Source organism: Brachyistius frenatus, unplaced genomic scaffold, assembly GCF_029030835.1.
Source record: "Brachyistius frenatus isolate BFR_SWC_R1_liver_20210118 unplaced genomic scaffold, ASM2903083v1 Contig_39, whole genome shotgun sequence".
Taxonomy (NCBI): Eukaryota; Metazoa; Chordata; class Actinopteri; family Embiotocidae; genus Brachyistius; species Brachyistius frenatus.
Window position 1 is genome coordinate 1,905,578 of NW_027210638.1, and position 17,401 is coordinate 1,922,978.

The following is a 17,401-nucleotide window of genomic DNA, read 5'->3' on the forward strand; positions in this document are numbered from 1 at the left end:
GTCAAAGCTGAGTGGGCTCTGGCTTTGGGTCACTGAGTCAGAAGTAAAGCATTATAAGGGAGGAATACATGGTATCACAAATACTATACCCGCCATTCATATTAAAATACTATATATACATAGATATCAACCATTACTACATAGTTTATGTCCCAACTGGGAGAAAGACGACTTTTCAAATAATTCAAGTCGTGAATGAGCGCAAGTGGACCTGGACTGGAGCCATTCATAATGATATGAATATGATCAATATGATGATATTGTTTCAAAAGTAATATACAATGGTACGTAAAGTTAATACTTGGAACCGTATGTACTTGTACTATACATTAAAATTGTCATACAAACCTGTGACAAATATAATGACTGTTGTTATTTATCTCTACATATTAGTTTAGATACAAATAAATAAATACAAATGAACTACTATAAACTAATACATTAACTAAAACGTACGAAACAATTACAGAATTAAAGGGGAACGTGAAAAAAAAGTTTCCCGTGAATAAGGTATGGCATTAGTTAACTAAAAAGTAATAAAATAAGAAACGTAATTGGCTGTCATTAACACGAATGGCCTCGGTGGCAGGGAGCCATTGGTAAATTAATACGAAGTTCACATCTTCCATATAGTTTTTAATAAGACTCAATAATAGCCACATGTCGCTGGAGTAAAGACAACAGAGACTGATCAGTACTAACATGAAAGACTTACATAAACCCAGCTTCTTCCAAGCGAGTTTTTCTAATTCTGTAATTGAATCACGTACATGTTTGTTTGTATTCTAGCGTTTATCTTAATCTTTGGTTTTAAACCAAAGGGAAAAGGACAAATCACTAAACCCTGCTTCGTATGGAATGAACCTTTAAATAATCACTTTGTACATCTTATCTGCAGCGCGGGCCAGTGGCGCAATGGATAACGCGTCTGACTACGGATCAGAAGATTCTAGGTTCGACTCCTGGCTGGCTCGTTCATTTTTATTTTCAATTTTATGAATTTGGATGAAATACAACATCCCTCGCCCTGTCACACCAGTAACCCTGTAACAGACGTTCACAAATAGTATATGCAAGAACAAGAAAATACTCTCCAAATTTTTAGGACTTCCAACTAAATCTGTTGACAAAAATCTATGCAGGTTACAACTCACAGATGTTTGAGGGGTTCACGGCTGAATCACCATGTCTAACCCTAAATAATCAAATAACCCTTTAAAGACAGAGTACACGCCAGTAATTAAATCCCCCCCCGTAGTTTACACAACGTTGACATATTCTAATTACTCCATAATTTGTACGTGACACGAAACATTTAGCGATGCAAAAAAAAAAAAAAAAAAAAAAAAAAAAAAATCACTTAATTTTCTCCTGTTATAATAATAAAAATAAAATAAAAAAAATACGCACAGTTGCAGAGTTAACGCTATTGCTTGAGAGTTTGTGTTGTTGTTGCGTGCAGCAGCCCCGCTGCTGTGAAAGCCGGGGCTCCCCTAAACCATACGGGAACCCTTCGCACGCGAGGAGCGCGCGAGGGCAAGGGCTTCGATCTCTCGCGAGGAACGACGCCATTATCGGAATCTCTACAAACAACACGAGAATTCATCATTCACACGGTAATATAACCCAATCTTACACGGTACATGCGTCGTGTGCCAACAGCGGGGGAAAGAAGCCGAATGAAAATCGCATATAATCGCCGTTTCTTCAATATTCACCGATTCCTCCGTAACGTGTCTGCGGCCCTCCTTTTTTTTTTTTTTTTTGGTTTAGGCCCCGACTAGCATGCTAACTACGACGCTAGCTTGTTCTTTACGCTTTCAGCTTCGCGAAACGCGAATTTGTAGCGCCGGCTAACAAATTAGCCCACAAGCTACGTGTGTTTCCCGTTCGGGCAAGAGTTCGTTCACTTGGAAACCGGGAAAGCTTTTAAAATTGCAAGCGGTAATAACGCAAAAGCTTGGACACGTTACATCATTTATAACCGACAAAAAAAAAAAACCAAAAAAAAAACCCGTCCAAGTTTGATAGTTTCCTTCGTTCACTTTTCTATATTAAATATCGTGACCCCCCCCTCCTCCTCCTCCTCCTCATCATCATCCTCCCTCTTCCTCCCAGTTAACTAGCCGTAGCTTCAACTAAAGAGGACCGATTTAAACGTAATGAGCAACACTGTGGTGATCGTATCTGCTCGGGATGTAAAGGACTGTAAACAAAGCGTTTGTGTCTTTACTGCACTGCTGCTGCTGCTGCTGCTGTTGTTGTTGTTGTTGTTATATTGCTGGCTACTCTGCCGGAGCTAACTGTTGCTAATGTCACCCTTCAAGCTACAAAACACCCAGCAGTTTTCAGGGTACTTGTCACGACTAATAATGACGTGCTTTTCACTGCAATCGCTTTAAGTAACCTAAGAGATTTTATACTGGTTTTCTCATGAAAGTGAACTCGTAGGAAAAGACTGGTGCATCATGTCACATCACATCTTCCCCCCTGTTCTCGTACACACAGCTGCCACTCAACTCTTCTGTCTCTCTGAGCCATCAATGGAGTTAAAACATTTATTCTTGCATCTTTTCCACAAACGGTACCAAAAGAAACGTCTTAGATTTGGCATCTGTACTCTCTCTAACCAAATATGGCCTGAACACAAGTCCAATGTGCAGACAAATGTTACACCAGACATAAAGGTAGATTTCCTGCAGCAGCTGTGCAGTATGCAGTTGGATAGGTTAGTTATAGACCAGACAAAAAGCATTGAAGCATTTACAGCAGGGGTGTCAAACTCATTTTAGTTAAGGGGTCACATACTGCCCACTTTGATCTCAAGTGGGCCAGACCAGTAAAATCATAGCATAATAACGCATACATAACGACAATATTTCTCTTTGTTTAAATCATTGGTGAAGGTTTTTGGATGATAAACCCTATTTTAAGGTCTTTCTACAATAAACTAGAAACATAAAGACCAAAAACTCAGACATCAGCTCATTTACGCTGTTTTTGAAGCAATTACTGGATCGATTAAAAACAAAAAAAACAAAACGTTTGTACTCATAAACCTCCATTTTCTCATAGAAATGCAATTTATGTCTTTCTGTAATTTTCACACTTAGCAAAGTCATCCGGCGGGCCGAGCTGGACCCCCTGGCGGGCCGGATCCGGCCCGCGGGCCGTATGTTTGACACCCCTGATATACAGCATTATACTGATAAAAAGGGAATAAACAAAGCAGGCAAACAAAACACATTGCTACCAGTAACAATAGTCAGAACAGCAGCTAAATCATCTCACCCAGAATAAAGGCTGGGCAATATTTGACATTACAAAAGGTATGCAATGCAAAATTTAAAGTGCATGTAGTTATACAGTCCGGACTAGTAGTGGATGTAAGTATGAAGGGTTTGAGTCAACGTGTGTGGTCTTAAAAGGATATAAAAGTGGAGTCTAACATCTTCGCTACAGAAGGAAACTTCAAATTATATTTTATGGTCAAGTGAATTTCGACTTTTGGCGTCAATGTGGATAAAGTTCCTCCAGAATATCCTGTTTTCTGTTTGGGTCTTCAGTCATCTTAATTGCTTAGTCATGATTTCCATCTTCCATCGTCTTGTTGCTGGTTGTCCTCTTCTTTTTCCGTCGTGAAATTATATATTACTCATAACATATTGATTCATTCATCATTCAGAGATGCAGACCAGGGAAAAGCAAACGGGAAGTACAGATTCTCACTGGAACTGCACTATAAACTACAAAAGTGCCTCATAAATAAACCTTGAAGTGCACACAACAGGAGCTGGCTACAGATGGTTGCTTTTCTGCACTGCAAAGGGTGATGGCTCCTTACTACCAATACACTCACCCTTCAAAGGAATACAACTGTTTATAATATTGTGGGCCTATTACCCGATCATCCTTGTGTACACCTTCAAAGCTTGTTTGCGCCACTACCATCTCAGTAGGCTCAAGGATAGTTTTACATGTCACTCAAAGGGTTTTACTGCTTCTGCAGTTTAAGTGTTTTTCACACTCTACTACACAGACTGTAACAGTGAAAGCAGTGTCTTTGCAGCTGCTGTTTCAGTCCTCTATCATTTTCTTCAGCCACTGCATTGCTCTGTGGTCACATATTGCACTCCAATACACAAGCACTGTTGCCACAGTGTGTGTGTGTGTGTGTGTGTGTGTGTGTGTGTGTGTGTGTGTGTGTGTGTGTGTGTGTGTGTGTGTGTGTGTGTGTGTGTGTGTGTGTGTGTGTGTGTAAAAGAGAAGAAAATAGACCTGAAGGTGCTTCAGAGTTGTGGTTATGTGTAAAAAATGTGAGTGAAATCCCACAGACAGCTGCACTGATTAAAATAGAAGTTATCGATTCAGTCAGATGCACTTGCAAGGAGCAGCTGAAACATGCATTGAAATGCATCGTGTGTAGACAGGTTCCTGTAGCCACAGCAGCCTACACACGTTTTTGAAATTGATGTTATCATACGAAGTTAGGTTTTTTTTCCTACTCAGCTCAGTACCTGTAGATGGCATTGAAGATTTTTTATTTATAAAAAGAAAAAACATCTTTCGATATTATTCCCTGACACAAAGCATTGCTATTTTTGGTCAGAAGTAACATACTTACAATAAACACTTCCCTCAACATCTCTGAACTGCATAACAAAAGAAATTCACAATAGAGTTTGAGATGACTTGATCTGTTTTACTAACAAGTTATACTGTAGGTGCATTATCTCCAGTAGTGCAGAGGCAGCAACAAACATGATGTGTAGATATTGTGCATTCTGGAAACACGTCAGTCAATACATCTTTTCCTGCTTTCTTCTTTCAGCTGGGAACAATGTCTGAACAAGAGTTGGATGAAATTGTGCAAATAACAGTGGAGGATTTTAACCAAGACGACCACACGGGTAATATTTTTGTGCAGAAATATGACAATATATTGCATTATTTTTCTATATATACTAATCAGTGTACAGTGAATTGCCTGATTGTGATGTTCGCTTCTCTTTTTGATCAGTCAAGGTTAGGCTCTCTATTAGCCAAGTGCAGCACTATCAAAACACAGACAATTCAGTAAGCAAATTCACAAAGTTTCATGTAACTGAAGTTTTAATTCTACCTTACTTTACTTACTTTAAGTGTGTGCACTGTAGCTTTATAATTCAAAAATACGTATATTAAACACTGTTAATGGAATTAAGACCTGACAGGCATTCAGTGCTCTTGCCTTGGTTTGGAGCAGGAGTACGTCTTTAATCTGGACACCACAAACTGATAGAAGGCTGTTGTGTGTTGTTTTGAATGGGTCTCTATATTTGATTTATACCAGACATGCTGGACAATCATGAAGATGATGAAGAAAGGCCTCAGAAGAAAAAGAGGAAATTAAGCAACAGCCAGGAGGGTAACAACAGCAATCAAGACATATCTTTTATTAAGGTATAGTCTCTTTATGATTGTCTCTGTCCAAAGCCCATATATTTTGTTTGTATACATTTATAATGAGTGGATAGATTTTATTATCTTTTTAATTTGGTGGAAAATGACGTCTTATTATTTGTGTTTCTAGAACCTGTTGGTTTCGTTCACTGGCTCAATCAGCCAGCGACTGGAGGGAATCGAATTAAAGCTACAGTCTCTGGATGCCACATGTAAAGCTCTTGGACGCAAACTGGACAGCATGATGCCCTGTGCCAAGAGTCCCATCCAGGTTCCTATGGTTGCCGGGTCACCTCAGGGGGCCACTCAAACTTGGAACAAAGTGCGATGGTAAGCTCCAAATGGTCGTCCATTATTTTCCACTAGTCAAACAGATTAAAAGGACTATGTAGATGCAGTCTTTTAATATGCAGATAGACTGTCCTTTTAGTCTTTTTTACAAAGCTCTGTTGTGAATATAGGTCCAAGCAGAACCGCAATACTTATTTTTGACTGTACTGTGTAAAGCCTGCATAAATGGGAACAAGTTTTTAGTTTTTATCCGGTAGTTACTAATGTGTTTTGAACTTTTCTTTTAGCGTTGTCCCACAAACTAATGTGATAGTGAGCAGCGAACAGCCAAAGGGCCCAAGCCAGGAAGACACTCCACTGGAGAACCTGCTCAGCAAGTAAGTAGCTACCATTCACTCTACACTGACCAACAGTTTACCGTATGTCACAAATCTATCCTTACAAAGTGCCTCATAAACAATGTGGGGAAACACTGTATATCGAATGTACCTTAATCAGTGCCTTACACCAGTTTTCAGTCCAGGCGACATTATGAGTATGAGTGTATGAAACTTGTTTTCCTCATGCAAGATGACCAATCTCAGAGTCTGTCAATGCATTATTTGTGTTTCCTTGCAGCACGGTGACCAGGAGGCGACAGAACACAATCCTGGTAAAGGTGCCGGGCCCCGAAGAGAGTCAGGAGGAGCAGGAGAGCGGCTCAGAGGCCAGTGATTCTGTTTCCAATGGTGGCCAGTCAAGCAACGCACAAAATGGCCAAAATGTCACACTCATCACACTCAATTCAGAAGGTATGACATCACACTGTTACTATAGACACAGAAACACACCCATGGAGGTTTTTCCTCTTGTTCCTGTTTAAGTGGATAAGAATGAACATACTTGCTATGTTGAAGAAAAGGTTGATTGTTCCTCACATGTGTACACACATTATTACACTTGACAGTACTACTTGGAAACCAAGCAACAGCAGCTTTCACAAATTTTAAGTACCATCGCTGATTGAGAACCTGTAAGAAAAGCTACCGCTTTACTGGTTTCAGAATCATTTTAGTTTTTCTCTCGTAAGTTAAATGATTACAGACCTTTAGTCTGACTATCTCCAGTAAAACGAGAGAAACACAACATTTAACTTGCTCCCTAATATCAACGAATCTCCCGTTGCTTCTATAAAAATGTCTTCCAATTGATCTTTGACTTCTCAGCACCTCCAGTGTAACACCGGTCTTCTCACTAATAGCAAAACAGTGATGAACATGAAGTACAGCATACAGCAAGGCCATCTGTGTCAACTCTCTAATGCAAAATGCAGTCATCACGGATTACTACCTAGTATTTTGTTTAAACCTTCAAAATAATTGCTTTTGATTATTTTGTCAAGATTGCACTTATTTAATGTGTCTTTTTTAGCTGAGTACTCTATTGAATGAAAAGCAGACTATGCTGATGTGTCGTGTTGATGTTCCTTTGTTTGTGCCATAAACTGCAAATGATACATGCTTTTGTTGTTCATTCATGTTTTTCATAGTTTTACTCAGTGGTTCTGGCTGTGCCCAAAAGAGAACAGCTCATTTTTAACTGTGCAAATGTAAATTAAGTCCACATTGCTTTTCTATTTGCTGTGATTGTTTGTTGGGTATTTTTAGTGGATGGGAAATTCTTGGTTATCTTCAAAGGCAAACTATTATTCATTTATTTTCAGCTCTGGGTTACCATGATAAATCTGTGTTAGTCAGCAGTAGCTAGATGATACCACGTGTCTCATTCTTTGTTTACTTGGTACACTTAACAGCTAACATACGCTGTGAGCAAACAGCCAAACCACATGCTCTGCTTTTTCATACATTTATAACAGTGGTTACGCACTTCTTTTTTACCGCCACATGGGTGTGCTGTTGTATTAAATGAATTAACGCTGTGTCTCTGTGTCAGTGTTATGCTTGTCAAGCTGTGAGTCAAAACCTTCTATGTTTTCAGTGAAGGAAGACTTTCAATTTACATGCTGCCTCACATGTTATTAACAGGCTACAGATGTGCTCAAAGTGAAGTGAGTCAACTCTTCCTCCTCTGTTCTCCAGATGATTATCCAGGCGGCACCTGGCTGGGAGACGAGAACAACCCAGAGATGCGAGTTCGTTGTCCCGTGTCCCCGGCCGACATGCTTCACATCAGCACAAACTGCCGCACAGCAGAGAAAATGGCGCTGACGCTGTTGGACTATCTGTTCCATCGGGAGGTCCAGGCCATGTCAAACCTTTCCGGGCAGGGAAAACATGGAAAGAAGCAGCTGGACCCGCTCATGATCTATGGCGTTCGCTGTGAGTCCTAAAACCATAACTGTCTACTATCGACAAGTGCATCAAAGTCGTGACATTTGCCTCACTTTGTTTTTGACAAAAGTGGATATGGTAAACATTTTTCCATGACGAGCTATTCACACTCCCTCAAGCTTCAGAGGTCCAGAAAAAGTGTGCATAAAAGCTGAACCAAATGTCCTTAGCAAGGCTTTTGAAGCAGTTTGAACTTGCCCATTTGAGATGACCTGGTGAGTAAATTGACCTACAAAGCAGTGCAAAAACAGTGTCTGGTAATCACTGTTTACCTCATAATTATTACATGGTTCCTGCAGAGTTATAATTATTCTAATAACTTTCACTCTACCGTGGTTTAAAGCCTCGTCCCCTTATAGAAATAAATGAACTCTCCGAGACCTTCCCACATTTCATCCCCCCGCCATTACAAGGCAGCATTGAATAGAAGACAGAAATAGACTGCAGTCTCTATTCCCAAGGCGAGCTACAACAACATGCATCCATCATTGCACACACGCATTAATGTGCAACACATTTTGTAACATACCAGACTCTAAATGACAAGCACATGTCTAGTAGAAAGATCTTAATGGAGTCACTCTCAATTCACAGAAGTCTTTGATTCCTGATTGAGCAAAGTGAGGGTCATGATGGTAGACAGATGGATATTTATGAAACTCCCATGACCATATACTATATTTATATGGTTCAAATTGTATTGTTAATAGGGGCTTTGTTATGGCTGCCACCTGTCCTACAGAGTTCAGTTTGTGCCCCCTGGAGGAGGTTTTGGTAAATAGCATACATGGGCACAAAGCGGGATTACTGTGGGTTCAATGGTGGGACAGTCAGTAATCCCTTCCTCCCACACCTTCTCAACCTTGAATAGGGGATGTCTGCGATGACCATTTACTGCTTGTTGCCATAGAAACGATCCGACACTTACACCCACTTTGTGCCGTGATTTGCCAGCTGTGCAGAGATGAGAGAGAAGTCAAGCATACTTCTCTTTCTAGCTGTCTCTTTTTTTCTTTTGTTACACAACCGTCTGTGGCACTTGCAAGGTGAACAACTAAGTGGAACACTATAAATGTCTGCTTGGAGAGATTGTGTGGAAATGCATGCCATTTTTAAACAATATCCCCTCTATGCTCTCAATACCATGGCTTTGCCCTGCCTTTTAGTGGAGCCATATGGACTATAACAACAAGTGTTTATGCACTTGGATACCTATATTTACTCTCTGCAGTGGTGGCTGTGTAGTTACATGCAGATTTGGTCTGACAGAGGTATGTAGAGGCTGGAGCAGCGCCAGGTGACTTTTGGGTGACTCATTCTGTAGGTCTAAAAAAAAAAAAGGGGGAAAAGGAATGAGGGAGCACCTGCCTTGCCTGCCTATACAGGACCCATTAGATGCGAAGGGGCTGCCGTATGCCGTCATCCCACCATTCGCAGAAGTTTTATTTTCTGTCCTGAGGTTATGACCGCGTTGTTAACCCGTGTAGAAATGAGCTGTCAAGTGCCTTACGCCCTTTAAACAGTCTATAAGGCTGGAGTAGACAGACACTAAATACAGCTGCATCCAGTCTCACCTGCACATATCTCCACTGAGGGTGTGGGAGAGGGACAGTCGCAGACATGTGCTAACTTGTCAAAAGGTGCGGAGGAGTAGGACACAGAATCCGGACAGTTGCTTCTTTCAGTTTTCATAAATGTTGGCACTGGTTACAGATGAAGTGGCTCCATTGCAAATACTCCTATTGGCAGTAAGGCCTTGTTTACACCGTAGGTTAAAATGTGTCTTGGTTGATCTAATTACAAGTGGACAACTCTAAGTACGTCAGTTCATACCTGGCACTAGAATGTATCTCCACTTGTGTTTCAAGTGACCGCTTGTCATCATTTTACAATTTTTCCACTCTATATGCAAATAAACACATGCGTAGTTACCATTTGCAAAGATCAAATGAGTTTTTTTTTTTTTTTTTTTTATCAGTGGGAGGCAGCAATGCACTTCCCATGTCTAACCTGCCAGAAATAAAAAATGCTGAATGTGTTTCTGTATGGACTTGTGCACAAGATAGCCACTGAACATGCTTTTTTAATGCCAGGTGTAAACAGGGCCTTAGACAGCTTAATAATGTCCAGCCTATATCTCTTGCAGTGCAGACAAAGTTGGTATTAAATCTTATTATTTTTGCATCCTACAATTATGATTTTGAAGTATTATTAGCCTACTAACAAATCTACACACAGATTTTTACCTTTGTACAACCTTCAAATTTCATTATAAAATATTATTTTACTAGTTAGTGAATTTTCCTGTTGGCTGTGTATTGTATTCCTGGCGATGATACCGTAGGTTGTGAGTGGAAAGGTTTCAATGGATTCAAATTGGGGCGAAGTCATGTGAAAAATGCTGAAAGTGTCCAGTGCCTCACCAAAGCTCAAATCAGACTATTTATTTTTGTGCAATACTTTCACCGGAAGGAGGCAAATGAAAGAAGGGAGCATTTCTGGGACAAAAGGACGAATCAGAAACACTGACTCGTGACATTAATTTAGGGATATAATATGACCAAGCTAACAGTATTCGATCATTTGTACTGTTTGTAATGACCATTGACCTCTGCATGTCCCCACAGGCCACTTGTTTCACAAATTTGGCATCACTGAATCCGACTGGTACCGGATCAAGCAAAGCATTGACTCCAAGTGTCGCACTGCCTGGAGACGTAAACAGCGCGGCCAGAGTCTGGCTGTCAAGAGCTTCTCCAAACGCACACCTCGCGGTTCAGTCACAGGTAAAGTACGAATTATCGTCAGGGGGCTCATCAAATGTACGATGTTTCACAAACATGGCACATGGCATTTACAATGTTGTTGGTTTGAAAAGTTGCATATTTGTAAAAAAGATAGTTTTAAAATCTAAGACATCTCAGCTTTTTTCTCTTCAGAAAATTCTTTATGTTTTACATTTGGACCAGGATATTTACTGAGTATCTCATATCACTTGATAATAATTTAACAGAGGACAAGTGAGCACGAGCAAGAAGCACTGCAAAGAATAAACTGATATGACAAAGAATCATACAGACTGGTATGTGATGGTAAATGCTTGATCACTTTTGTAAATCAAATCAAAGTTGACCTATTAAGCTGAAGTAAATGTTAGTATTTGATACATTGTTGGAATCCTTTGACACTGTTTTAAATTGTCTGGGAGTGAGAACATGAACATTAATCTCTATGGTCTGTGAAAACTAATAGCTACTCTCCTGTCTCCATATGTCTTCATCAGCTGATAAATGTTGCCACAGTTCTGCAGTTGTTTTCTAATCAAACACAGAATTAGACATTAGTTGACTCATCGTTATGAAACTCCATCTTCTTGTTCTCTCAGAAAACTATAATCTGATTTGTTTATCTTTGAGCTCGTGCTAAACCAATGTAGAAATGGTCTATGATATATTTTCCTCCCGAAACTTTGAGGGAGTTGCAGTAAAGTTGTGTCAGCCCTTTAATGTTATTTTCATAATAGTCAAAGCTTTCTTTTTAAAACTTCTTCTCACTCATTAAAAATTCCAAAACCTATCAATGTGCAAATATATTTCAATTCTAAAGTTTAACTGCCTGCCTTCAAGTTTCCACCTCATATTTTATAGAAGTTGAATATCGGACCAAGGTCAGGTCCAAATATTTGCGATGTCACAAATCCTGCTCAAAGATCCGCCCCTTAAAATTTTCAGCAGATTAATGTGAAAACAGCCTTCTAGTGTTGTACTCTACAAAGGCATCACTGTGTACAGAGAAACTCAAACATTCAACTGTAGGAACAGCAAAAAAAACACAGGCATTTCTGTAACATTTGATTTTTTTAGTCCATTTAGAGGCTTTTCATTAGTTACACATGGGCAAATATGTTTGGTGCCAATTCTTGTTTGGTAGATTTTCGCATGGTGTATGCGCTATCAAGCTCTATAGATTGGCTGCTTTGCACCAAAAGGCAAATTAAATAAAGTCTCCCTTTTCTCTTTTAACCCGTATTATTTTTACGCAATAACATTACTGTACCACTAGGCAACAAACACAGTCACACAGTGAACTCAGACGGCGCTTATTTCAACAGCTACATAAATGCTATTTCAAGACCTGGATCCAAATGCAGATACAGCGTGTATTGCTGCAGATGGTTGTAATCTGCACACAATGCCTGCTGTCCTCCACTCCCTGTGAGCCGTCACCTCTCACCTCTGACCAGGGAAGAGTAAGACTGCAGGGGAAACCCAAATATCCTGTGAGCATACGATAGAGATGGATTGTCAGGCCCTGCCTTTTCAGGCCACACACACCCCTGAGTATACAACACAAGTACAAGTTCCAATGGTGCATTCACCAACACATAGCAAACAGCCGCTCTGTCCTCAGTCAGATCACACGCTAATGGACAGGAAAGAGGCAATTCTTCTGCTTTTAAGGCGATTATTTATTTGTGAACCAGCACCTGGAGTTCAAACTGTAACTTTTGCTTCCACAAGCCACCCGGCACTTCCTTCCTCATCTGTCAAAGTACTGAGAATTATTTATATAAAACAGTAGATAGCCCTGATGACGAAAGATGGGAGACAGCCTCACTTTTCAAAGCAGTGTATCGCTAACAGAACTCCTGCGAGCTTCATGTGTAATGTAAATTAAAAACTACATTCTGTGTTTTCATGCCTAAAAATAAAAGCCAGACTGTCTTTTCTGCCTTACTCCTAAATAGTTTTGTTTTTTTGTTGTTGGTTTTTTTTTTTGGCCACACTCTTTGACATCTTACAAGGAAGGTTGTGATTTTGTTTATTTTGTGGCCTGTTGTGTAGACTCCACTTTCACTGAGAGTGCTGCTGTCTTTGCTATTATGGTGTATTGACACCTTGGGGTTAGTGTGGATTTGCTTGGGGTGATGAAAGGTCCACGTGGGGGTTCCAGACTGCTGTTGTAAGAGCGGATTTTTAGACTGAACCCTGAACTTTGTGTTTGGCTGTTAAACCACGAGTGTGTTTGTATGGCTATCTGGAGAGTCCTCGTTGTGTATTTCGGCGTTTGATGAAGTATAAACAATGCATCATCCAGCAGATGGCCTGGGAGTCAGCCAAGTTTTGTTGGAAGAGTTTACCTAGTTCCCTTACTTGATGATCATGTTTGTGTTTTTGTCTGCGTTTAGAGACCTCATTCTTTAGTCTTATGTGTGCTGCAATCAGTTATGTTGTATTTCCGACCTGCTTGAATTGTTGACTAATGACCATACTGCTTGTCGTCCTATCCAGAAGAGGGCATCACTGAAGAAACAGCCCACATTGAGACTGCCACCCCGCAGACATTGCACTACACGCTGGCCAATCAGCAGGTCCAGTTCCATCGGATTGGTGAAGATGGACAAGTTCAGGTGGTAAGTGAAAGTGTAGTTTATTTAGTAACATTTATCATCACTGCTGTCACCGCTCATAGAGGAAGGTTTGTAGTGCACTGGAGCCGATCACACCACCCACTTCACTGACACATGCAGCATTCTGGAAAAATGAAGTGCAACTTATGTCAATGAAGGTGTGTCTCGTGCTCAGTGATGGGATGGTCATGTGCAGATGCTAAATTCTGAGGTCACATTCATGCCCACTACAGTGCTATGGGTGGACTGATAAAGAGGAAGTGACCTAAAATCACACAGAATAGCTTATTTAAAGCCTGTTTAAAGAAATATATTGCCGTTTTGAAGCTACACTGTATTTGTGGAATTGAAGGTGTTAGTTAATGGTTTCAATTCAAACAGCTACTGACAGATACACAAAAGTTGTGGGAAATTGAGGGAACTAAATTAGATTTTCTTTTCCTGTTGTTACAAGTACAAATGCGTCTGTATTGCAAAGCTGCCGTTACCCACTAATGAAAAACTTAATATAATTTAAACACATGGCTTGATTGTACAATGTGAACAACAGAGAAGTTATTTACACCGTGCCCTGCCTGCATGTAATGACAGTGCTACAAAGTCATCTCCATAACTTATGGTGTTGAATATTTCGACTGTCAGTAGGTTGCTACATGATGCATGGGTTTGGCAGCACTGATGATTGGTGATTTGCCTGTGAATTGAACGAATAGCGGGGGGACAGGCAGGAAGAGAACTGTGAGAGAAGGTGGGAGGGGATGGTTCTTGGGAGCTCACTGAGCAGTTATTACCCTCTTGATACGCACACGCCCGAGTATTAAAGGGTGCAGCTGAGACTAAGATTCATGAGCACGGCTAATACGGCAAAGAAATGAAGTGTAATTACCTACTAATAGTGGTTCAGTGATTGCAACCATCATTCCATAATCGCTAAACGATATCTATCATCGGCAGATTACATGTACCACTCGAGGGGAGCTTAATTGTTTTAAATCACGTTCTGCGCATTGCAGTTTAAAACAAAGCTGAACTGAGCTCAAAGTTTAGAGTCTTTCTAAGTATAAATCCAAAGAGGGATTTTTTTGTATATATTTTTTTTGATATATATAAAAGCCTCTAACCACGATGTATAATTGTATGATAATTACATGTAAATTTAACAAACATGCCTTTTCCAGTTTCTTGACCATATTTGTGTAGCTGTTCCAGCTTCAGCTGTCACTCACTCTTCATGTGTGTGTTAGATTCCACAGGGACAGTTGCACATCGCCCAGGTGCCACAAGGGGAGGAGGTGCAGATCACTCAGGACAGTGAGGCAAGTTTGTGTGCTCCAAAAAACATCTTGCTCGAATAGACTCTCATTCAAAAAGCTTCAACTTCTCTTATGAAATACTAAGCCATTAACCCACAACAACTGCAAACAAAGGGGATCCTGAAGATGTAGGTTTACATCTGTTAAAGGAACAGTGTGTAGGAGTTTATTGTCATCTAGCATTGATTTTGTAGATTGCAGCCAAACTAGAGCAGCCACCTTCCCCTTCCAGGCGTGTAAGGAAATCTACGGTGTCCACAAAACTTGCAAAACACATGAAAGGCCCTCCTCTCATTAATTCCACAGACTGGACCTTTAAATACTCTACAATTAAGCTGAAGTAAAGAGACAAGTCTCTTACTATTTATTTAGGCCAATAGAGGTACTTATTACAAAGGCCAGTACATAATTTGGATGCTGAATATTCTACAATGCTACAGTATCCTGGAATAAGGCACGAGTGTGTGAAAAGAGATTTATTTATCTCTACCCATTTCCCAGTGATCATTCAAATTCGTGATTCCACAACTAACAACTTACAGATTGTAAGCTGCTCTCCTTCTAACTGACAGAAATTAGTCATTTAACGGAGATTTTCATCTGTCAAAAAGGTTTGGTAGACTTGGTTTTACATTTATGTACCCTCTGTATTTTTCTGTTTGGCCAGGTAAACAGCATTGTTAGTAAAGTACCCCAGCAATACCTGAATGACAACATTTAAGACATTCGTGAATTCTAGCCAAATCAAAGTGTTTAAGGAGACCATCTAAATGTTTATATATCGGCTGAAATATACACAAGGGTATGACTTTTATTTCCACATAATAACCAGGTGTCCAGACATCTCTGCACGCACTCATAGCCTGCCAGTTGAAATCAGAAACCAACTCCACACCACACCGAATGCTAAAGAGGAATTTCCGCATCAGCAGCATTCTTAATGATTTTTCAAGGATGTGGGAGAGAGATTTATCTCAAGGCGCCAGTCTGTATACACACATACATATAATCACATACTGTGCATGATACATGCCACACATGCACGACAGCTTAGCATTTGTGCAAAAGCAATTGACACCTTAACTGAGTGTTTTTCTCATTTCCTACTCAGTTCTAGTGCTAAAGGACACTCACAGGAAGAAATGTACAATTGAGTGAGAGAGACAGAGTAAATTGGAGGCAGAAAAGCTCTAAAGTCTTTCCTGCTCTTTGTGGCTGAGCCCAGATTTTTTTTTTCTCTCTTCTCTCCATATTCCATGATATTGTTTGTTTTTTGAAGTTCAAAGCTTAGCAACAAAGTCCCACTTCTCCCAACTGCCACTCACAGAATATGTTTTCATTAGGAACGGGCCCCTTTCATCAAAGACATTGGTTTAAGCATGCTTGAAAAGGAAATGAGCTATTTGAAAGACTACACTGCTCCCTGGCCATGTGGCAGCTCAGACAGTATTGCATATATACATGAAATACAATTAGCAAGAGAAAATACAGCTGTCACTTGTGGTTGTTTCAATATGGCTTGTATAATGTCCTCTTTCAAATGGTCTTGATAATATCACTTTGGGTGCTCCCAGGTTTTATGATGGTGATTCCATGTTGACAAGACTGTGATGAGCTTTTATTTGTTCAAATGGGTTTATATTTTTGTTCAGTTTCTGGGCAAGCAGGGGTTGGCAAAAACAAACAGTTCTGACACTTAGATATTGACACCGTCATGCTGCATATTGTTGATTATGAGAGATCAGTTTCACTCTGTATAATAATCTAAATAACCTTGTGACAAGGTCTTAGTTGTCTTAACCTGCCACACAGGTCAAGGTGGATAGGAGGACAAAAAAGTAGGAAAGACGTGTCTTTTTTATGGTTTTGTGTTTGCCTGTTAAAATAGCTAAATGAATGTGTATGATACATCAGGGTTTTGACTGATATATCATTTCTCAATTTCAGGGGAACCTTCAGATTCACCAGGTGCATGTTGGTCAAGATGGACAGGTAAGAGCACATTTACAGTAAACTAAAAATAACTATTGCATGCTTCGGATGATAGGGATTGGCATTTCAAGCAAAAATACAATTCAGAAATTGCTCTGAACTAATTGACTTTGTTGGAGCTTTACTCAAATGACTGTGTATAGTTTTGGTTGACTGATGATCTGCTAGCTTTACCTGGCAGAATTTGAACTGCACCTCACTTTCATTTATGTTTTAAAGGAGTTCCACACAGAACTTTTTCACCACTGTAGTTGTTATATAAAGCCCTGGAGTCTGGTAGAAAAGTGTTCTTCTTTTCCTTTTGTTGTTTAATGGCAACTGACAGACAGCTTTGAGGTTTATTACTGCTAGGAGTAAGACATTACAAGCAGGCGCAGTTAAAATAACAGGGAGAATTAAATATCCAGTGGGTCAGGGCCCCCCGACGCCTCCCCGACGTGCAGCATGCGATGGACCGTATATCCCCGCTTGTAGTTTACATTTTTTTCTGGTTTCCTGTTGCCAGCACGGGGCGCTATGACTACGAGCGAATATTACCATACAGTACATACGTACATAAATGTGACAGCAACTGATAGTTTCATGGCGAGATGCTCAAAATGGCCGCCACGCCACGGGCACAC

General features: G+C 40.1%; 1 protein-coding gene and 1 non-coding gene across 2 annotated transcripts in view; both read left to right on the top strand.

Moving 5' to 3' along the window:
• Positions 1 to 901: 901 nt before the first annotated feature.
• Positions 902 to 974, top strand: trnar-acg (transfer RNA arginine (anticodon ACG)). The gene has a single exon. It is a non-coding gene; the product is annotated as a tRNA-Arg (tRNA).
• Positions 975 to 1,447: 473 nt separating this feature from the next.
• banp (BTG3 associated nuclear protein) overlaps positions 1,448 to 17,401 on the top strand; it is a 39,136-nt gene continuing 23,182 nt past the window's right edge. The window contains exons 1-11 of the mRNA XM_069701938.1: positions 1,448 to 1,616; positions 4,832 to 4,910; positions 5,333 to 5,442; positions 5,573 to 5,772; positions 6,021 to 6,110; positions 6,352 to 6,524; positions 7,812 to 8,051; positions 10,691 to 10,849; positions 13,355 to 13,476; positions 14,718 to 14,789; positions 16,734 to 16,778. Of these exons, the coding sequence (XP_069558039.1) occupies positions 4,841 to 4,910; positions 5,333 to 5,442; positions 5,573 to 5,772; positions 6,021 to 6,110; positions 6,352 to 6,524; positions 7,812 to 8,051; positions 10,691 to 10,849; positions 13,355 to 13,476; positions 14,718 to 14,789; positions 16,734 to 16,778 (1,281 nt within the window). The 5' untranslated portion in view covers positions 1,448 to 1,616; positions 4,832 to 4,840. The remainder of the gene's footprint in view (positions 1,617 to 4,831; positions 4,911 to 5,332; positions 5,443 to 5,572; positions 5,773 to 6,020; positions 6,111 to 6,351; positions 6,525 to 7,811; positions 8,052 to 10,690; positions 10,850 to 13,354; positions 13,477 to 14,717; positions 14,790 to 16,733; positions 16,779 to 17,401) is intronic.